Below are 21,477 nucleotides of genomic sequence, written 5' to 3'. Positions count from 1 at the left end.
GTATATATAAATATATATACAGAGTATATGTATGTGTGTGTGTGTGTGTGTGTATGCGTGTGTGCGCGTGTGTGCGCGTGTGTGCATGTGTGCGTTTGTGGATCTCATGTAACATACACTATAAATCACACATAAAACATGCCACTTTGTGAAGTGCATTAGACAAAAATCAATGTTCAAAACATTCAGCCTGGCCTATGCTAGTAAGCTTAGAATGATTTATTTACAGTGACTGAGGCTTCCATATAGTGGAGCCATAAAATGGCTGATGTACCAGACTTTCTGGTGCCTGATGCCATTATGCATTGGCTGTATGCTGTCTATGTAGGTTAATGCTATTATCTTACATATTTGTAGCTACAGTATAGCCATGACAGGAATGTTTTTTCTTGCCAAATTTTCCAAGGACGTGTGTAGAATTTTGAGTACATATACACTGCAAAGGGTTCTGGGAAGTTTTAGGTTGTTGAGCTAGGACAGAGAAGAATGTTTAGGGGTAAATCATGGTGGTGGCACTGAAGCAGACTGTGCTGTGACTGGTTCCTTTTTCTGGACATGCACAGTTGCACATCTCTATAAAGGTTTTCTTTAGCCAAAGGAAGATGAAGGTCTTATTTAGGTCGGAAAACTTCAAAATTGCACATGCAAACACAAAAATGAACTCTAAACAACAGTGGCAGTGTAGTATATTAGAGACTGGGCTTCCAGCCAGAGATTGCAGGTTCAAATCCCAGGCAGGGCACAGGCATTAGACACTTGAACAAAGTACCCATATAACCTTGGTAAATATCCAGATGTATCAGGGGAACATTTTGGATATGTGTATGTGTAAATACAATGGATGCTCATTTGCTCCTAGAGCCCTGAAAAAGGACTTAAAGGTGTGGGATTCAATTTTGTTTAAGGCAATTACATTTAAATTTTAAGAAAGGATAAATAAATGCATCCTGCAGCTTTTCAACAGGAATGAATGTTCCAATTTAGGATTGTAAGAGGTGACAATGTGTTCTGCTATGTCATTACATGAGTAAATACAATTTCATGGAAAGGCGATTACACGGTCAATTGTGTCCTGCAGTGTGTACGTTATGGGTGACTGTCATTTTCCTCCTGCCCCGTCAGTAACTCTCTCTCTGTCACACACGCACATGCACACACACACACACACACACACACACACACACACAGCATATAACCTCAGTACAATCTATTTTGGCACATCCAAAACATTTTCTTCTCATATGTATGATTGTATAAGGCCTTTAACAGGAAATGGATCATCAAAAAGTATTTTATCACCTCGTAAAATAATGTTGACATGTCAGGTGCTGTGTGTCAGAAATCTTGAGCTAATAACACACGCCTGTTGTGCGCATCACCGGGCAGGGCTGGGTCTCGCATAATGTCCCCTCAACAGTAGCAATCCGAACGAAGCGGTCCAAGGCACGCCAGCCAAGCCCGGAATAATTTAACTCCAGGAAGACGCAGCACTGCGATCAGCAGGGCGGTCTGTCTCTCAAGGGCAGCGGGAACCGCTCTTCCGGCTCACATTCCCCTCTCGCTGAGAGTGGTGCAGCTGAAATTATGAATGAATCCCCAGCAGAAAAAGTCAGACAGCCCAGGTGCTGCTCTAAGCCTCAGCTCTCTCGCTGAATGATGAATTTAGTGTGGCTAGAGGAAGACATATCTATCTGTGCACCAATCAGCTTTGGATGCCAGGTGGAACAAAAAGCCTCTATGAATTGGTTACTTGAGCAGCTAAGCGGGAAATGAGTATGTTGCTTTTCTTTCTAGAAAGACTTAAAGGGAAATCGCATGTATTAGTATGCGTGGTGCAGGTCAGAGGGGGGTTTAGGAGATTGGTAAGTGACTGTATGAGAGGATGCCCTCTGTGGCCTCTCTGTGGGGGATGACACTAGTTATCTGAGCAAACAAGCAAAACAAATGATGCACCTTAAATTACTGTGAGGGAGTTGAGAGAATACCCAATGGATAATTATTTGTACTTTAAAGTCCCCTTATTCCTTGTTCAACTGACATTTCATGCATTTCTGTGCTGTGAAATTATATTCAGTCAGGTTTAAGTAAGGTTTGATTTTTGTCTCTCGGGGGAAAATGATAAAATGTTAACAATAAATATGATGCTTCTTATAGACGTCTTCAAAATGATCAAGTGACAAATTAAGATTAAATCCAAGGTAATTTCATTGTACCAATATGGGTCTGGATGGACATACAAACAGAAGTAGACTGGTAGACCCTTCCTGACAGGAAAAGATTATGCTAGGAACTTGCTCATCATTGTAACACCTTATTTATCTTCACTAATGGACAAAAAGTATTCTAATTTAACAGCATCATAAAGGGCAATATTGTGACATTCTGTCTATACCAGAGAGTCAATCTATTGGAAATAAGGTTTTGGCTGTTGGCCATGGTATCCTCTAAGAGCCTGCATATGAAACATAAACCATGCAGATCATGTTTGTTAATGCCAGAGTTCAGAACGGTTTGCTCTTATGAGAAACGAAATGCAAGAATTAACATACAATTGCATGTTTCTTTATTACTTATTAGATGTATTTGTTGCTAGAGGTATTGCGTGACTAAACTACACTAAAAATTGGACTTCATGGGCTTAAAATATTGTATTTTTTATACTTTAATGAGGACAATTTGTATTTTGAAATAAGTCTCTCCAAAAACTGCGTGCACTACAATGACAAGTGACTGCACCTTTTTAAAAGCTTAACCCAGAAGTCAATCAAGATAATGAGGCCTCAGATGTGAGGAACCATTTTAATCTTCTAAAACATATAATGGACTGGCAGGTATTTGGGCTGTCCAGTGTCCTACAGCTGCCCACATCACTAATCCTTCTTTAGCCTTCCCTGTGTCAGGGAGCATGGGGGGTTAGGACCCAAACGCAGAGTGAGGGAAAAAAACTCAAAACTCCAAATGGTAATTGAAACAAAGACTTTACTTAACAAAGCACGAACTAAAGCAGGGAACAAAAGGCCTCGCAGGGCAACTCTCAAAAAAAAACAAAGAAAAACCAAAAATCCAAAAGCACGTAAAAATGGAACGTGGGTAGAAACACACGGGGAGCTATTCTCAGGAGGAGACACGCAGGGCAGAAACATGGGCAGAAGCGCACACACAACCAAACACAGCCAAGGATCCAGCACCTGAGTCAGGGAGAAGGGAACTTAAATAGACAAGACACTGACGAGACACAGTAGGGCACAATGCACAATCAGGCCACAGAGAGGGAAGGGAAAACGAGACAATCAAAAAACAATAATTGAACAATTGAAAACAATAATACAATTAAACAGGGTACAAGCAGGACACAAAACAGAAGTGCCGCCATCTGGCGGCCCAACAAGGAAAGACAGAGACGGAAACACAGAACCATGACACCCTGCACAAAAGATGGTGTCCAGGTTTCCAGGTCAAGAAAATAACTTCAGGGAGTCAATAGAGGACATTGTCCAACGTGTTGTGTTGGCACGGAAGTGTTTTGGCATGGTGTATTTTTCACACTAGAGGTCACATTGGAAGACAGATACTGTAGAAAATTTGACTACCTGGAGCTTGGACTTTTGGAGTTTTGATTTGTCGGCCTGGTTTTCTCAAAAGAGTCTTTTATCATCTGAGGTCATAGATATACTTCATCACTGATACTATAAATTTAGCTGTTTTTAGTATAAAGTTTGAAATATACTGCAGTATGCAGCCTTGTGAAAATACAGCCCACTTCACATACCTCATGATATGCATTATTATTTACAAAAATGCAAACATACTGAGATTGAGCACGTCTTTTTGAGGAGATAAAGAGTTCACCTATGTACAGTATATGGGAACTGAACCCTGATGTACAATTAAGCAACATTAAATATTAAACCTAAAAGCAATACTTATCAGAAACAGGTCAAATGGAATTCTGTAGGAAAAAAAAGTTTCAGAGCTGAGCACTACATTGGGAGCACAAGCAGGTGAGCTGCTGAGTTGCACAATTGTCTGAAAAACTTTACAACAAGGACAGCAAAAACAGAAGAGGGTTTAAAATGAAAAATCTAAATTAAAGGCCTGTACAACACCGTTTCTCTGTCACTATTTTGTCTGGAGCAAGGCCATCGAACCCACGAGACTATCACCTATAGATCAGCGTTTCCACATAAATCCTGTGGTGGTTTAAGACTATTAGCGTTCAAACCCGGTTTTAGCCAGCGATTTCTCTAATCTCCGTAAAAGTAATCTCTGAATAGTGTTTTTCTGCCAAAGCATTAGATATTGTGTCTGCACTGCCGTAATTAAACGCAATTTATGACAGCTAATTGTGTTCTTTTAAATATTTATTGATATATCTGATAATGCTGCAAGTGTTGTCAATGGCGTTTCAGCAATGTAGACTATTTGCAGCGCAAATATTAATTCAATGTGAAATTTTAATTTAAAATTATGTTTTGGCCCACAGTCATTGCATTGCATTCATTTAGCAGACGGTCTTATCCAGCGTGATTTACTAGTAGGCTACATATCACAAAATCAGACTCAGAAGTGACATATGCACAGTTCCCTAAATATTAAGCCGTAAATGTCGGCAGACATATTCAATTAATGTAAACAATGACAGCATGTGTAGCATCTTTTCTGCGATCCGAAATTTAAGTTTTACAGGCTATGTTGTTCTGTAGCTGCACGTATTAACTACTACTGATCTGACCTTATTGCGTAATTTCATTCTAAAGTGATTACAGTTGCCCTGTCCCGGCGAACTTGAAACCGTTCACATCCCTATATTAGGTAGAAGAGAGGGATGGAGTCTGTCGTATCGTAGTGATCGTTTGATTTTGTTTGTGATAGACACACATACAACAAACTAAACATAACAAATAAGTGACAAAATAAACATTTTTGTTGTTCTTGAAATACATGTTTCAGATACTGGTACGCGCATCACCACACCAGACTGTGCTCGCTACCACCTTGTTTTCCTGAATGAAATCTTATGCTCTGCTATAAATAGAACAGGGTCGTTGACGTCACGATGAAAGCTGCAACCACGTCCGTGCTGTGTGCTCACAGATGATTCTCTCAAAGAGCATTTGGATGAGAAAAGGACGTTGTTTTGGAAGCAGCGAGCTGAATAGCCTATATAGACAGTGTTTTTGCATTGGAAAAAGGATTAACTTTTTGCAAGCTGGGGGATAACATTGATTACGAAATGATATTTATGCATTTCCCAAGCTAGCACCGGCGGGCTGTTATATTGTAGGCTAGGCTACACTAACTACAATAATTGTATGGCACACTTTAAAGTATTTCTTTGAGTTCAGTTTTGGGTATACAAGAACAAAACACACAATCTCAAAGGAACGGTAGGTGCTTTTGTCATTAAAAAAATCTACTCCTCACCTTAGCTACCTAGAACAAAGACAGGGGTGGTGTCCTCGTCTAATTAAATTTTCTGAGCTGTCTTCCCTCTGCAGTTAGCTGTGCGCGTTTTAAGTTAGAATATTTCTTAATTGATTCCCGGTATCTACAATTAATTGTTTCACTTGGCTAATGAATGAATGGATGGATGTTGCTTTCATTTGCCCGTTCCATGTAAGTTGGCTATAGTGCAGTTGGGGGGGAACTATTCATGTTGATACAATATATTTATTTCGGTCCCGTTGTATTCACTTTAGTAATGTCATTCCTTGATACTGTAGCTGTCAGGAGGTGAGCAGTCAATACAGTGTTACAAATGAATGATGAAGAATGTATTGAGATCTAAACAAAACCCAAATATTTAAATAACATTTTTATTCATCTTACATGAACATTACATATACATTGTCCTTATCTACGTTTTAAGGACACGCATTAACATTTAACTTACAAGTACTTGCCATTTATATTAGAAATCTTTTTTTTTTTTTTTTTTTTGTTAAACGCTGTGCGGGTTTTTTCACCTTCTCCTCAGACATAGACTATAGCCTGTCATAAATGTATGAGTGGCGCTCGACTGTCGCTGTCAATGCAGCACCTGTATAATTGTTTACATTGTGCTCTTTGGTTTGCAAGCAAAAACTATATTCATATAGACCTACCAGTCGCTATTTTTCGACAGCAGCATGTTCATTGACTGACAAGACCAGGATAGCGATAACATTCCCAAATGTAATCGGATAAGTGCTTGACATTTAAACAATGATACCAGTGGTTGCTCATTAATGCGGTTTCGAAAAAGGCTATTTCAATGAACTTGACAAAATTACGGATGAGTTGGTGCTGGGTATACTTATCTTCGTAATTGGTTAAATAATCAATTTCCGAAGGCAGATGAATACAAATGTCTACGAGCATTGGAGACAATTCAGAGTCGTTGCCAAATTGTGCGTTGACGTCAGAGCTTTGTTTTATGGAGCTACACGTGGCCCGTTGAGTGTATAACCGTCATCAGGACCAGCAGTCTGTTTTTATTTTACTGTATCCACAACCAAGGTACCTAAACTTGTTTTGCAAACTATCTGCAAATGTGTCTGTGCTGAGATTAGAAAATCCTAACATGAATTCTGAATTTGCGCTATTGCATACATAAAATATGTTCAGTGTGCACTGATATACACAAGCAAACTCACCAAACAAGTCTAATCTTGGCAGAGAGGTTTTTGTTACTCCTATAATTATTCTCAAACAGCTCAAATAGAATTCCATGGAAACTATGAGGATGTTGGTACTGGGGTGTGTTTTGGAAATATTCCAGTCTAATAACGTGCAGAAAAGAGCTATGGAAAGGCAACAATGCTGAATCAAAAGAGGTTCACTGTTGGGGTCGCTTTTGAGATAATTGGTTTGTTGATAAGTAAGGCGTTAGTTTTGTCTGTATTGCACTGGTTGCAATGTTTTTTTTAATGAAACGTGCATTTTGTTTCAGGTTTTTTTAAACACACTGGTTAATTTTGTCTGTGCTGTTTATTTGTGTCACGAAGGGAGAAAGTCAGTGAGCCCTGAAGTTTATTATGGACTACGAAAGACCGAACGTAGAAACCATCAAGTGTGTAGTAGTCGGAGACAACGCCGTGGGGAAGACTCGACTCATTTGCGCCCGAGCATGCAACACAACCCTGACCCAGTATCAACTCCTGGCAACCCATGTACCAACCGTCTGGGCTATTGATCAGTACCGGGTCTGCCAAGAGGTATGAGAATTGTATGCCCCGGGGTGGGGGATCTCAGGAGTTGGTTAAATGGCATTGTAATTCAGGGACACACAAATCCTATGAGGCTGTTTGTTGTTGAATTTACTTTGGTGCCGTGTCGCTTTGACAGACTGTTCCATTAACTGCTCATTGTATTTTTTGTTTTGTTTTGTTTGTTTTTAACGGGATGACTGGTTTCAGGTCTTAGAGCGTTCTCGTGATGTCGTGGACGAAGTTAGCGTGTCTCTCAGGCTGTGGGACACTTTTGGGGACCACCATAAAGACAGACGCTTCGCATATGGAAGGTAAGCCTGGCGTGCGCTCCAGTGCTCAATTTTCAACTCAAAATTATTGTGCCTAGTGTGTAGTAATTAAAATGGCAGATGGCGTTATAACTAATAGCACTGACCTTGTAGCAAATCACAACAATATTCCTGCTAAGGACAATATTGAGAATGATATGACTTAAAGAGGATAATTTCTACAACAATAAACAGGACTGCACGTTATGAGTGTTGTAGCAGTTCATTCAGAATTAGTGAAGGAAGTTTTATCATGGACATAATACTTTGTAAAACTGATATTTTTCATGGAAGAAATATGAAAGCCACCTCAAAATCACGTTCAGTTTTTGTATGGTACTTTCCTTGTTTAAAAAATGTAGTCTGAAAAATATTGCTTGATTGCTTTGACCTGGTGACTTCATGTCATGTTCTTTTTTTTTACTTAGTGGTTGTACTTTGTTTCATAAATCACATACATGCATGTAACATTAATCCATAAATGTTTTTGTAACCAATGAGTATATTATCTAACCGTGCAAGAGCAGTTAAGATTCAAAATCAGAGAGTACAGTGAAAAACTATAAGAACAAACATTTGGACCCTTCATATTACAGTGGTATCATCAATACGGGTCGTTCTGCATTTATAACAGGAACAACAATGCAAATTCAATATTCCAATTTCTGTGATGTGAGAGTAAGGTGAGCTCTTTAGGATGGAGAGGGCGCCAGACCCTCTGGCCACCAGGTCATGTGAGACAAGCTGCTGGGTGAGGCAGGTGGTGCCGGGGAGAGATCAGCTGACCTGTATTTGGGGGACTGCAGTCGCTCCGCTGTCAGGTGATAACGGCGGGGATGAAGTTCACAGAAGGCTCCGGAGGGAGGCATACACTTTAATAAAGGGACAGGCGGTTGTGGAGAAGCTGGGCAGGCAGTGTGATAATGAGATAGGCGATGGATCCGCCCAAGATTTCCGGAAGCCGTTCACCTTTAAGAGCTCCACAGCTCTGCCTTACCGTCAGAGCAATCAGGGAACATTTCCTGCCTGATTTAGTGCAGTGGTCAGCTTACACAGCGCCAACCATTTTTTTAAGATGACAGGGCTTGAATTCTCATGCAGTCCACAACCACCCCCCCCCAACCCCCCCCCACCCCTCCACCCTCTGCCTGCCCCCACGCCCTTGGCCTTCTCACCATCTCAGCCGAATTAGTCTTCATGTTTTATTGCTTTCTTAATATAAATTAATTGATAATATGAAAAAAGGCATGTCCCCAACATGTCCCCAGACCAGCCACTGATTTTGAGGTGAGGGGATTCTGTGTGTTGGAGACACACGCAGAGGCTCTGAAGAAGTCTCAAGAGCATTTCTTGGAGCACTGCCTGAAAATCTCAGTTATTATTATCGCCTCATCCTATGCCCAGACAGCAGAGTGTGATGATGAGTGTCAACCAATGTGAAGGGAAAAAGGAGCCCATCAGTAACATGTCTGTTACTGCAGATACGGTCTGATCACACCAAACACTTCTATCTGGCTCTCTGGCACATGGCATCCTTATTCTGAAACACTTCTTTCACAGACGGAGGTACTCTAATGGAATATGGGAGAGTTTTAGTGAAGGAGACGTCCCCACTTGACAAATACTTCAAAAGCGAGCCACTTCAAATGACGATGAGTAAGGACTGGATCATTGTCTGTGAAAATGTAGTTCAGGAAAATCCAGTTTGCGGTGCTCCTTTTGTGTCTGTGATTGTTGTGAGCAAGTGCTGAAAGCACAGGAGCTCAGAATTCCTTCTCCAGCAATGTCAGATTGTGCATTGAAGCATAAAATCTTAAGGGAAAATTCAGATGGTATAAGGATGCACACCATTGGCAGTGTGATGCTCAAGGGTAATTTGTTCACATCATCGGTTTTTCTGGAACGCATTGCGCAATCGATGATTTGGTCAACCATTGATCAGCAAGTCAATAATTTTTGTCTGGCCTCCCTACATTAGCCTCACTATAGACCAGATGGGTGTTGAAATAATCAGGACTCAATAATCTCCTTTAAAGTCCCCTTGAAAAGAGACCTTTAGAGGTTTTAGTGCACTCTCTTAGCTTTGTTGTGCCAGACTGAAATACTTAAAAGTCTCACAGATTTCATTACCCTTCACTGGACTTCAGCCTAAAAAAAGTTAAAGCATTAGTTTGCCTTTTGTCAGTTTTCTCAGTTCCACTCAGGGTGCTCTTTAAACAGGTGCTACACAATGAAAGTGGGCCAATGCTAAAGCTCTGGTGCTGATTTTCATCCAGAAAGGGCTGGTGTGGGTGCAGGCTTTTGTTTCAACCAAGCGGTAACATACCCAATTCTACTAATCAAGGTTCTTAGCACAGACTCTAGTTGTTCACATGGTTGGAATGAAAGCCTGCACCCACACCAGCCCTTTTTGGGTAGGATTGAGGACCTTTGCACTAGAGCATCCAGCTAATTGGGTACCTGCAGTCTGCCTCCACAGATGCGTGTGAAGTGTACTTGCCCAACACAATGTCTGTGCAGTCCAGTTGATAGATTTCAGATTGAAAAGTAGCGCTGGCAGGCAGACTGTGCCTAACGCATGCTCGTCTACGCACTTCAAAATTGACAGAGGATTTTGCAGAAATTGACCAGATATACCAATTTAGTGTATTGGCACCAAAAAAATGTAGCTTTAATTTAAAAACATGTAGGACAGTGCTCTATTTGTCAAGCTTAACTGTATGATTGTGTTTACACATGCAGATTTGTCTTTTTTTTTTTTTTAGCCTGTTTTCATTTAACCTTCAAAACCTTAACCTGAATTATGTTTGTGCTTCTTTTTCAAAGGCTATATGTAGCATTGTATTGTGCCTGTTTTTGTTTGTAGGGTCCCTATGATCTATATACAGGACTTGGCAGTGAAAGAAACTGTAAGTTTGTTAGTCATGTAGTCACTCATGACTCATGCTTTATGCGTTTCCAGTCTGCAAATGAAATCCAGTCTTGTGTGGCCCTCGTAACAGAACCCCGTTGCTTGCCATGTCAGCTAGTGGTGCACGACTCCTTATGTTCCAATGGTCAGGCAGTGAGCATACATTCTTTATTGTACCTGTATGAAGAGTGGTGTTATTCTCAGACTAGCCAATGCACCAACCTCACTTTGAAAAGGTATGCTAGCAATGTGTCAGTACTTGTGTGCATGGTTTCAGTTTTTTTTGTCGTGATTTTTTTGTACTTATATTCACCAAGGCAGTCTGAAAAAGCATTGCCAAAGGAGTTATTCACTAAAAAAACTTGTTGAAAGCTGTTTGGTTGGGGGGGGGGGGGGGTGAACAAGGCAATATTTTCATCTTAACTCATCAGAGGTCAATGTGACAGTCTCTCTGGCTGACATTGAAAATGTGGGGAAATTCTGCATGAACACCTGATACTACAGGACTGCGGTGCTGCAGCTGGTACAGCTTGGCGTCTGTGATGTATGACACTTTTTCGCTGGGTATTGTAGCATGCGGTGTAACGTGTTGTTTGCTCTTCGTTGTTCTTGTATGGTGGAGTGGGTGTGATGCACCGCTGAGATGTCCTTGGCTGTTCTCTAATGTCTTCTGCAGGTCTGACGTGGTGGTGTTGTGCTTCTCCATCGCCAACCCCAACTCCCTCCATCACGTCAAGACCATGTGGTACCTGGAGATCAAGCACTTCTGCCCGCGGACACCAGTCATCCTTGTGGGATGCCAACTCGACCTGCGGTATGCTGACCTGGAGGCTGTCAATCGAGCCAGGCGGCCATTAGCGAGGTATGGCTGATGCTCAATGTCCCTTTTGCTGTTAGAATATTCAGTTCCGTTCAATTTTATTTGTATAGTGCTTTTTACAAAGAGCACTGTCACAAAGCAGCTTTACGGAGATTTGATCCTGAACCTGAATGCGAAATTACTCAGGTCCATGCTTTCGAAATGTATGCTCACACCTCACAATCGAAGTGGACAAGACCAGACAAGATTAAACATGACTTCTGGATGAATATCCAATGACTTTTGGATGTTTTCCCTGTCCTTGTCAATATTGACTTCCAAACTGCTTCTCACAGATGACTTATCTCTTGACTTTAACTTGCTGCACTGTCCTTCACCTAATTAGCATTTTATTTTGTGAAAAGGTTCCATCTTGACACTTGTAAATCTTAATTTCACTAATAAGGGGCTCTATGAACTGAGTGGCTCAGTAGACTGGTGATTTATGATGGACTGACAGATAACAACAAGCACTTTCTCACAAAGGTGGTGTATCTCAGTCCTGCTAAAATGATAAGTAATTGCGAAATAAAACTGGAAGCAGTCTCACGTGTCCTCTCGGTTCTATAAGCTGTAGGTGCACATACTCAAGACCTGCAACAATCATATGGGATCCACCCCAAACCTGAAACAAGTTAAAATTTTACATCCAGACTGGTCCTGGTTCAGGTCTCTGGTAATCAGGTTTTGGTTAACTTGAGAAGATTTGTGTAATAAGGCAAAAACAAGAACTCTTTTTCTTTTAAATCTCAAACAGGCCTATAAAACCCAGTGATATCCTACCACCCGAAAGTGGCAGGGAAGTTGCCAAAGAGCTTGGCATTCCCTACTATGAGACAAGTGTCTTCGATCAGTTTGGCATCAAGGACATTTTCGACAATGCAATTCGAGCCGCCCTCATCTCCAGAAGGCACCTGCAGTTCTGGAAGTCACACCTGAGGAGGGTGCAGAAACCACTGCTGCAGGCCCCGTTCCTGCCTCCCAAGGCTCCCCCGCCCCTCATCAAAATCCCAGAATGCCCTCCGAACAACCGAGATGGTCCACGGCAGCTGCTGGAGAGTCCGCTGTGCGCCGACGTGATGTTCATCCTGCAGGACCACATCCACATCTTCGCCCACAAGATCTACCTCTCTACCTCATCCTCCAAATTCTACGACCTCTTCCAGATGGACATCTCAGACGAGTCCCAGTGCTTGGTCGTGACTGAGCGGCAGGGGAGGGACCACCTGATGCGGACCCTCAGCCTGGACACGGAGGATGACGCTGACGTCCTGCACACTCTCTCGCCCTGCTCCCTCAGGGCATCCAAGAGCGACGGCACACTGAAGATGATGAGCTTCAGTGGGAAGCACCGGAGGACCAAGCTGTCCCTGGCCTCCTGGAGCAAGGCCTTCTACAGCATCCACAAAGAGACGGTCACCAACCCTGTGACCGCCACGCCGGCATCCATGACCGTGGTGAAGATGGACTACTCCATCCAGTTGGGTCCCTTCAGCGCGGTCCTCCGCTTCCTCTACACGGGGGAGCTGGACGAGAGGGAGAAGGACTTGATGAAGATTGCGCAGATTGCTGAAATACTTGAAATCTTTGACTTGAGGATGATGGTTGAGAACATCATGAACAAAGAGGCTTTCATGAATCAGGAAATCACAAAAGCATTTTACGTTCGAAAAGCAAACAGAATTAAAGAATGTCTGGCCAAGGACACCTTTACAGGTAGAGACCCACTTGCCAATAAAGCACTGTACAGTTGATGTTTATGACTGCAGACACAAAAATCAGGTCTGACACAGGATTGATGAACTTCAAATTCGTATTCCTGAAATATGATTGCATTGAGAATCATTTGTTTATACTGATTTTGTGACAAAGCTGAAGATCTTAATTGTACTAAGACATCACCATAGTCTTGGAAAATCAAGGTAAAGAAAACCAAGTAGGCCTTCTTAAAAACAGTTAAGGTATAGCCCACACTGTGCCAACTAAGACAAACAGTACTGAAGCAGCTTCATAGTATTTTGAAAAGTAAAGTATAAAGAAATAGCCCAGAAGGCATTATGAAAAAAGGTTCTTAAAAAGTAATTGAAGGTAGATTGCAAACGGTGCCAACAATGCAGGTACTGTGTGCATATTCAATTACTTAAAAAAAGAAAAACGAAAGATAATGCCGTTTCCCATTTTTCCTGGCAGATGTCATATTCAGATTGGATGATGGAACCATCAATGCCCATAAGCCTTTGCTGATATCCAGCTGTGACTGGATGGCTGCTTTGTTTGGCGGGTCTTTCTTGGAGAGCGCAAACAACGAGGTGTGTGAGACATAGACTAATGAAGTTTTGGTCATTAATCGATTTGTTTCCCTGCTGGTTTTTCTTACATTCTCTTCTCTGCTCTTGAAATGTTGCCAGCCCACAAGTAGATGGCACTGTGTCAGACAGCTTGTGCGATCGCACACGTTTTTGGGCTGTCAAAGCATGTGCCTGGGTTCAGTAATTCAGTATAATCTAATCATGGTGTCATTAAAAGTGTAGTCAATAGTCTGGTTTTAAAAATCGGAAATATGTCTATCAATACAATATTTTGTCACTGCCAAATCTCATGCAGTGTTTCCATGCTGCCGTCATTGTGGAAGCCTATTTTTAATTCATAAAGACTGTGACAAGCTGCGACATTGCCTGCTCTTCACACACCAGTTTTTCAGAAACCCTGCCAACGGAACACATTCAGAATGATTACTTAAGCCTGCCTTGATTTAAATAAAACAAGCTCCATGTAGTATTGAGGCTAACAAACACAACAGGGTCTTCAAGTTAATTTGAAAAGATTTAAAGATGCACGAGACCTTAAAATGCCCTTCAGGCTATGTGGACACACAGATCCAAATACAGTACCAAGTGAGATTGTAATGGCTGGTGTGCTGTGCCCAAACAAATCTTTAAAGAGACCTTGCTTTCGGCTACCATTTCATACCAAGATATGATATGAATTAGGACAGTTTTATTTTAGCTTGGAGGTGTCCTAATTTTCGCTTTAAAATTGAGCGCATTGATAGAAATGCAGTATTGACAGATATGTGGCCTTTGTGTTCACCTCAGTGCGCTGTGCACCGTACAAGGTTTACCCTTGAAGAACATCATGTAATTAGCTTCGTAGTAATTTTCTGTGCTCCTGCTGAAATGTGCTTAGTAATGCCACACTGAGATGAACTTGATATCGATCACAAAGAGGTTTAAGTGCCAAGATGAAAACCATTAGAGGCCAGGGGATGAAATGCACTTCTTCCACTGGAGAGAAGTTATTATAAGATTGATATTAGACATAATTTTATAAACGTGTTAGAAATGTAATTTGTTCATAGTTTGACAGCTGCAGGGGGAGGAGAATCGGGCTGGGGTTTATGAGGAGACAATGTGAATTGTGTTACAACATTCTGCCAGAGGTATGGACTGGCTCCCATTCCCCATGCATGTATATAATCTATACATACCCATTCTCCAGTTAGCTGTATATATTGCTGATATATGTAAAAAGAATGCATTTAAAGATAGATGGTGAGGTAATATGAGAGTACGCTCTTGTGTGAGGATGCATTATGCTTGTTGTTGTGTATTTTTGTTATTGAGAACCTGCTTTTACTTCTTTCCTTTCCTTTGGCTGCAATGTCATGTACAGATTATAAATTCCTGTTTTTTTGAAATATAAAATGTTGGACTGCTTCCCTGATCAGACAGTGAGATTGCACATTTATATTCATCCTTAAACTGTGAGTGTTCTCAGAACAAAAATAGCCACAAGCTGTGTTTTTCCTTCTCATTAACACCCAGAGAGTGTAGCATTTATCCCCCCCCTCCCCCCACAGACACAAGGGCTCCTTGGACTCAAACTGTGGGAGGGACTCAGACATTAGGAGGGGCAGACGGTGGATAGTGGGAGGGCCAAAAACAATGGGCAGTGGGATGATCAAAGGCAGTAGGAGCGGCAGAGAGAGAGAGGAAGGCATATTGGATTTTTGATTTCAGACCGTAGACAGTGACAGAGACTCAGAGGGAAACCGCTCATACTGGGAACTGTTTTTCCGCATACTGTATGTGTAAGTTTTGACAGCATGCATATACGTGTGTCATTCCAATAAAGAAAATGGAAATCCATACAACTAAAAAATAATTGGAAGAACATTAACTTGATTGGTGGTTCTCTGCTCTCTGTCTGATTACTTTGGCAGGTGTCCTTCCCCAACACAAGTAGGGCGTGCATGCAAACAGTACTGGAGTACCTGTACACCAATCAGCTCTGCCCTATGGCTGACCTTGACCCACTGGAATTAATTGCTCTGGCCAACAGACTGTGCCTTCCCCGACTGGTGGCTCTAACAGGTCTGTACTATGTCAGTGCTGTCACTTGCCTGTTTCTGCCTCAAAGGGTAGTGTTTAAAGAATAAAAGGTTTTTGTGAAGTGTGTCACTAAAAGATTTTATCACGTGATCATGTTTCTGCATGTAACCACACTTGCATAAAATACTGGTTTAACCACCTGTGACACAACTGTTAATATACAGTACTTAAAGTTAATAAAACATGCAATTGCTGGAACATAACTAATGTTCTAATGTTGAATGTTATGTTATATTTGTGAAGCATATGCAAGAAGGAATACAACTGTATTATTTGTTCCACAGAACAATATGCTGTGAGTGAGCTGATGAAAGCTTCAAAAGAGGGACAGGACACAGATGGAGAAGTCCTCACATACCTTGAACTGGCTCAGGTCAGTCACAGAGTGAAACATTCAACCTTGCACTTTGTAAATCTTAACTACTGCACCTGGATGATTATCAACATATTTTTCAAAAGATTCTATCAGCTTGAAGGTATCTTACTTTTAGCTTGACATTCTTGCAGATAACATATTGTTTAAACCATTTTATTTGCAGTTCCATAATGCTAACCAGTTAGCTGCTTGGTGCTTACATCATATCTGCACTCATTACAACAGTGTCTGTGCCAATTACCGCAAGGAAATCAAATCTAAATCAGCAGGTAAGATGTATCAGTATTTGATGGAGGCTATTCGATCAAAGCAAAAAAAGCAGTTTTACTTACATTTCAGGAATTAAATTAATTAAGCTTCAAAAATTCAGCAGAAGAAAAATGAATGAATTGTTTGTGAATATAGTGTAAATGATCCCAGTCAAGGTCACTCCTTCTCATAGCTGGGCAGTGCCTTCTCTAGAATCAGTCAGAGTGACCCAGATAAATGTGGTGCTTTATTGGGTGTGTAATAGCCAGCAGTGCTCTGTGCCCGCTGCATGGGATAGAGGTTTGCGGGGCTGTTTAACAACGGCATTCTCCTAAATAAAACCGAATTTGTCTAAAAGGATACTAAAAATAACGTGCGGTCATTATAAGTATTTCCACTTGCAGTATACAGTGACCATGGTGGAATCTGTCCACCGGGGCTTTCTAGCCCTGAAGCTCGTTGTTTTCTTGTGTGACGTGAACAGAGAATCAGGAGTACTTTGAGAAGCACCGCTGGCCTCCGGTGTGGTACCTGAAGGAGGAAGACCACTACCAGCGCGTGAGGAAGGAGAGGGAGAAGGAGGACGTCGTCCACAGCAAGCACCACTCCAGACGTAGGTGGTGTTTCTGGAGCACCTCTGCCGTGGTGGTCTGAGCAGCCCCGCACCCCCCTGTGACGGGGAACCATGGCAACCGCCGCGGTGAAGTGTTGCTCACTCCCCCCCTCCTGTATTTCTGTCTTAATCTCCAGAGGACATACAGTATCTATCAATGCACTGACTTTCATTTTTTGTCTTTAAAAAAAAAAAAAAAAAAAAAAATTGTGGGTTACTGCACTTCTGTGGTCCGAAGCACAACCTGTGTGCACGAGCAACACATCGCCATCGGGGAAGGAGGGGTCATCATTGGAAATTGTTTTTTTAAAGTGGCTTAACTCCCATTGCTTAACACACCAACGAATGGAAATTGTATCCGTTTATTGTACCAGTGCTTTTCGTGACTGTAGGTTCTGTGGCTTGCCAAACAGCACCTGGCTCAAACCACAGTCCGGGCATAAAGCCATTTGCCAGCAAATGTATGTAAAAAATGGGAGTTTTTCCACAATTATTTGTGAATAAGACATACCAAATACTGTTACAAGCTGCTTAGGTTTTCTGTTTCATGTAGATGCCATTGTCTTTTACATCCACAAAGTGATTTAAGTGCTAAAGTACTCATTGTAATAGCAGTACTAGTAAGAAATGTGTGCTATAATGAACCACCACAAGACTCACAGGCACGATGACCCAATTTCCAAGTGTGCTTTGATTTGAATGTTATTTTGTCACTTCTGACATTGAATATTCGGGCAAAAAGCTCACCGTCGTAAAGTCTGTGTTTGCTGTAGGTGTGTAACCACATTGGTGTAACGTGTTAAATATTAGATTGCTGAAGTTTAACAGCAGTCACCAACCCTTAGATGGTATAAATCAGCATTAATGCAATAACTTTTTGCCTGGAGGAAATGAAGTCTTGTCAGACAAGTAGGTCATCAGCCTACCAAGTGTCAACAGACTTCACCCAGAAATGGAAATATACTAGTCTTGCTCCAGATAAGAAATTATTTTTGTACAACTTCTCTATATCCTTTGTTGTTGCACAGTATTAACCTATGTGGTTCAAGAGTTATCTCCTATGGTAATTAGAAGGGCTTAGTACTATGAATTAGTTCAGGGTTTAGTCATGGACATTAACTTCACAACACAACCTATATCTGCGACTGGCATAATATATTATTGTTACTATTGCCCTACTAGGTGTTACTTAGTTTGTAACACAAGTTGATTTACTTGGAATAAATAACATATCAGCCAATATCAAATCCATTAAGAGTGTTCTACGTAGATATTGCCGAAGGGAATTACAGCTTTCAAGCTTTCAGCATAGGATGAAAAATTAGAGGATGATAATTTCTGCCTGTGTCATTGTAGACCAGTATATAAAGAAGCTGTGCAGTACTGTGCTGTACTGTAGGTGTTTGTGTTTGTACCTCCAATGTATGAGCCCCCTGGAGATATGGTCATGTGATCCAGTTGGGAAAATGTAAGCGGGTTTGAACCTGCCCATCAGAAAGGGGAAATACTTGAAAAAGTGTTTAATTTTCTATTCGTAGAGTAGATTTACTTAAGTTAACCGAAATGGTACTTAGACCGTCACACTTATTAGATACCATGCAATTGTTATTTATTGGCGAATTTGCTAAATTTCTTCATCAGCTGCTAAAAAAAAAGAAAACCAAGTGGCTGGTTCATTTGGTTCCTGCTGTCAAAGGCCTTTGATCTTGCTGGTAATTATCCTTAAAGCTGTTTGTTTATTTATTTATTTTTTAAAGGGAATACTGTTAAATAAATTATTGATTTTACCTAAGTACAGTGTGTCTTTTCTATTTTATTGTACTTTATTGTACTCTGTTTTATGTTTTACACCACCCGCAGTGTAGATTAAAAAACAATGATATATTAATATATATTTATTTATATTATAATAAATTTGGCATGCAACATATGAACACATGGCTGAGCATATCCGATTCCCACCCTAACTGCAGCTGGGTTAATGCACGAACCTCACTGCTGATCCGTGGTTCACCTCCAACACACAAGAAGTTGCTAACTGCTTCTTTTCATACAGCAGACTACAGCTAAGTTTGTATAGAATGGAGTTGGAGGAAGACCTGTCATATTCCATCTATGTAATCAAGCGGTGCCCGATCGACCAAAGGGGGGCGGGGGAGGGGGGAGTTGCTGAAAAGCAATGAGATGCCAACCTCTCACCAACTGAACTTTCCCATACCCTGGGTGACACAATCACCAAATGCGCATCGCCCTTTGGTGCTATACACGGTAGATTTTTGACTGAGGAAAACTCTTGTCTTGGGCAGACGTTTTATTACACGGGGGGGCAGCTGGATCAACCAGTCAGGGCACTGTTCGTGTGTTTGGACAAAGGTATTGAATCTGGACTGTTCTAGTACCGACCCATGGGGTGATGGAAAATTGACCATAGCATTGTCCAGGGAGGAATGGATTCCATTGGCTGGGACAACCGCATCTCTTCATTTACTGGCGAACCCCACTGGTTAATTGGACACCTATAGCCTGCTTACTGCACAAAAGGGGAAAATATTTAAAAGGAGCATGATTACACTGCATGATTCATCTACAGAAGTTCAGGGGTTTTCATCCAGAATCTGACACTGGGGAAGTTAGTGATAATTTAGTATAGAGTCGTAACTGTGTTATCTTGTGATAACTCATGAGTAATGCTCTGTACCTTACTTCAGTGTTGCAATCTATTGTCCTTTACTCTAGAGTGAAAGCTAAGTGCATTACTTACTATATTGTGTGACAACCATGTCTTCTGTAGCCCTCTTCTGTTTCCCTGCTGGCGGGGATGTTTTCTTGTAATTAACAGGCGTGTTGGGTAGCGGCAGTGCTAACCTGATTTGATTGCTAACACCTGGCCTGCCCTTATTTAGAAGACTTATTTGCCACTCTGTGGCGTCTCACGCTTTTTCCTCTCCATGCAATCAGGTGAATGTGGTTGTGCAGTTTGCTTATTTTTTGTTGTTGATTTTGACTTTTTGCCTGCGCAATACCAGTTTTCTGGTCTCATGGCGCTCATACAAGCAGTCATTCATACTCCATTTGCGTCACTCTTCACACCTCATGTTTGGTAATGTCGGATGTTTGTGAGTGACGCGTTTAATTTCATTGTAATAAATTGTTTCTTGTCATCTCGTGCACGTGTTGTCTCCATCTTGTGCCGATTGTGGCCGATAAATCGGCACAACTGGCATTTACAAGACATTATCAGCAGATGGATAGGCCTATAAGCTTGGCGTGATCAACGGCGGGAAAAAGAGCCATCATACAGCTCAGGGCACGGAGCAGTGAACCTAGACAAAGCGGGCTGGAATTCCTGGCTGGAAACTGCTGTTGGACCCATACTTTTGAAGTCACCACCAGTAATGTGATTCATTTACTGAGCTAATTCATAACATAAAAATAAAATATATATAATACCAATTTTAAAGCTTTTGACAAATTGCTTGTTAGATAACATTTTAGACTTTTGAAAGAGTGACATACATTCATGTTAACTTTGATGGAAGAAAATTCAGGTTTAATGAGAAGTAGGCCCATGTGTTTTATGCCTTGAAAGGTTTCGACAGTTGTAAATTCACCTAAGAAAGTTTCGATTAAGCACCTTGCTTTAGGGTACAACGGCAGTCTCAGGCCTGGGAATTAAACCCACATCGCAGTTACAAATATTGCCCTTTTTATTTTGATTGCCTGAGCAACAACCATATTTCACTGCCATCTGCCATTGACTGCAAGAGAAAAAAGCATCTTAGATCACAAAACACTAATATATTTGCCTTCAGGAGCAGATGTCTGAGGATAGTAGATCATGTAAAATGTGTATCCAGCATATCTGCATTATTTTCAGTTTAGAATGATCTGGTCCGGTCCAATGAAGAAATACGAACATATTTGTATATAAACATATATATAATTTATAAGTATACTTCCACACAGAACACAAGCTATCCAAAACAATATGTATAATTGTTAAATCATGCAAAATATGAACTGTCTAAATGTATAATTAAAAATCAATATTAATGGCCTTTTACCTCTTCAAGTCTATTCAGGAATATCAGGTAGATTCATTAGTAGAACACCGTGTGCAATCCGGGAACTCGATTATGAAATCATGGAAAAGGCAACAGGAAATACAATACGGATGTCCCGGGTAAATATATTCACAATGTCAGAAAGGACAACAATTTGCAATTTTAAGCCATCACACTGAGCTCTGATCCAAGATGAGACAATGTTCTTTCAACAGCCCTGCAATGGGATAGAGTTACAGCAACCTTTAAGAAATGTGATATAATTACATTACATAACATTATGTGTTCGGTAGGATTTAAGGCCCCCTATGAAATGTTAGAAGATGGAACAATTTATAGCCAACAAAATCCAACAAGGTTTTTGCAAAGGTCATAGATGACAAGTGGTCACTGGTTGCAGTGGGTACTGATGTTTGGTCTGTGGTTCAAAATAATCAGGCTCACACTGAAATGTTTGTAGTGTGACACATTTCTGACAGACAGCTATTGGAGTGTGGCATCTCTTGCTTTTTCTTT

At 41.1% G+C, this 21,477-nt stretch overlaps 1 protein-coding gene across 2 annotated transcripts; it reads left to right on the top strand.

The window, feature by feature from the left end:
• Nucleotides 1-5,074: 5,074 nt before the first annotated feature.
• rhobtb1 (Rho related BTB domain containing 1) lies at nt 5,075-18,689 on the top strand. Of its 2 annotated transcripts, none has more exons than XM_064320288.1 (10): nt 5,075-5,387; nt 6,987-7,196; nt 7,398-7,501; nt 11,086-11,271; nt 12,026-12,984; nt 13,459-13,577; nt 15,491-15,641; nt 15,944-16,032; nt 16,199-16,304; nt 16,769-18,689. In XM_064320288.1, exons 2-10 carry the CDS (start codon nt 7,017-7,019, stop codon nt 16,936-16,938), a joined length of 2,064 nt encoding a protein of 687 aa, XP_064176358.1. In that variant the 5' UTR covers nt 5,075-5,387; nt 6,987-7,016; the 3' UTR covers nt 16,939-18,689. The 2 variants fall into 2 exon arrangements, with proteins under 2 accessions (XP_064176358.1, XP_064176364.1); XM_064320294.1 differs by lacking the exon at nt 5,075-5,387 and adding an exon at nt 5,401-6,498.
• The last annotated feature ends 2,788 nt before the right edge of the window (nt 18,690-21,477 follow it).

Source organism: Anguilla rostrata, chromosome 2 (genome assembly GCF_018555375.3).
Source record: "Anguilla rostrata isolate EN2019 chromosome 2, ASM1855537v3, whole genome shotgun sequence".
In the NCBI taxonomy this organism is placed as follows: domain Eukaryota; kingdom Metazoa; phylum Chordata; class Actinopteri; order Anguilliformes; family Anguillidae; genus Anguilla; species Anguilla rostrata.
This window is presented reverse-complemented; position numbering and strand designations above follow the sequence as displayed.

What these genes read in the sequence shown, in the direction of transcription:
- rhobtb1 (XM_064320288.1), top strand. Translation starts at nt 7,017, where the DNA reads ATGGACTACGAAAGACCGAACGTAGAAACCATCAAGTGTGTAGTAGTC. An exon ending in TGGAGAGCGCAAACAACGAG is followed by an intron (nt 13,578 to 15,490) that starts GTGTGTGAGACA and finishes TTACTTTGGCAG; the next exon opens with GTGTCCTTCCCCAACACAAG. An exon ending in AATCAAATCTAAATCAGCAG is followed by an intron (nt 16,305 to 16,768) that starts GTAAGATGTATC and finishes TGACGTGAACAG; the next exon opens with AGAATCAGGAGTACTTTGAG.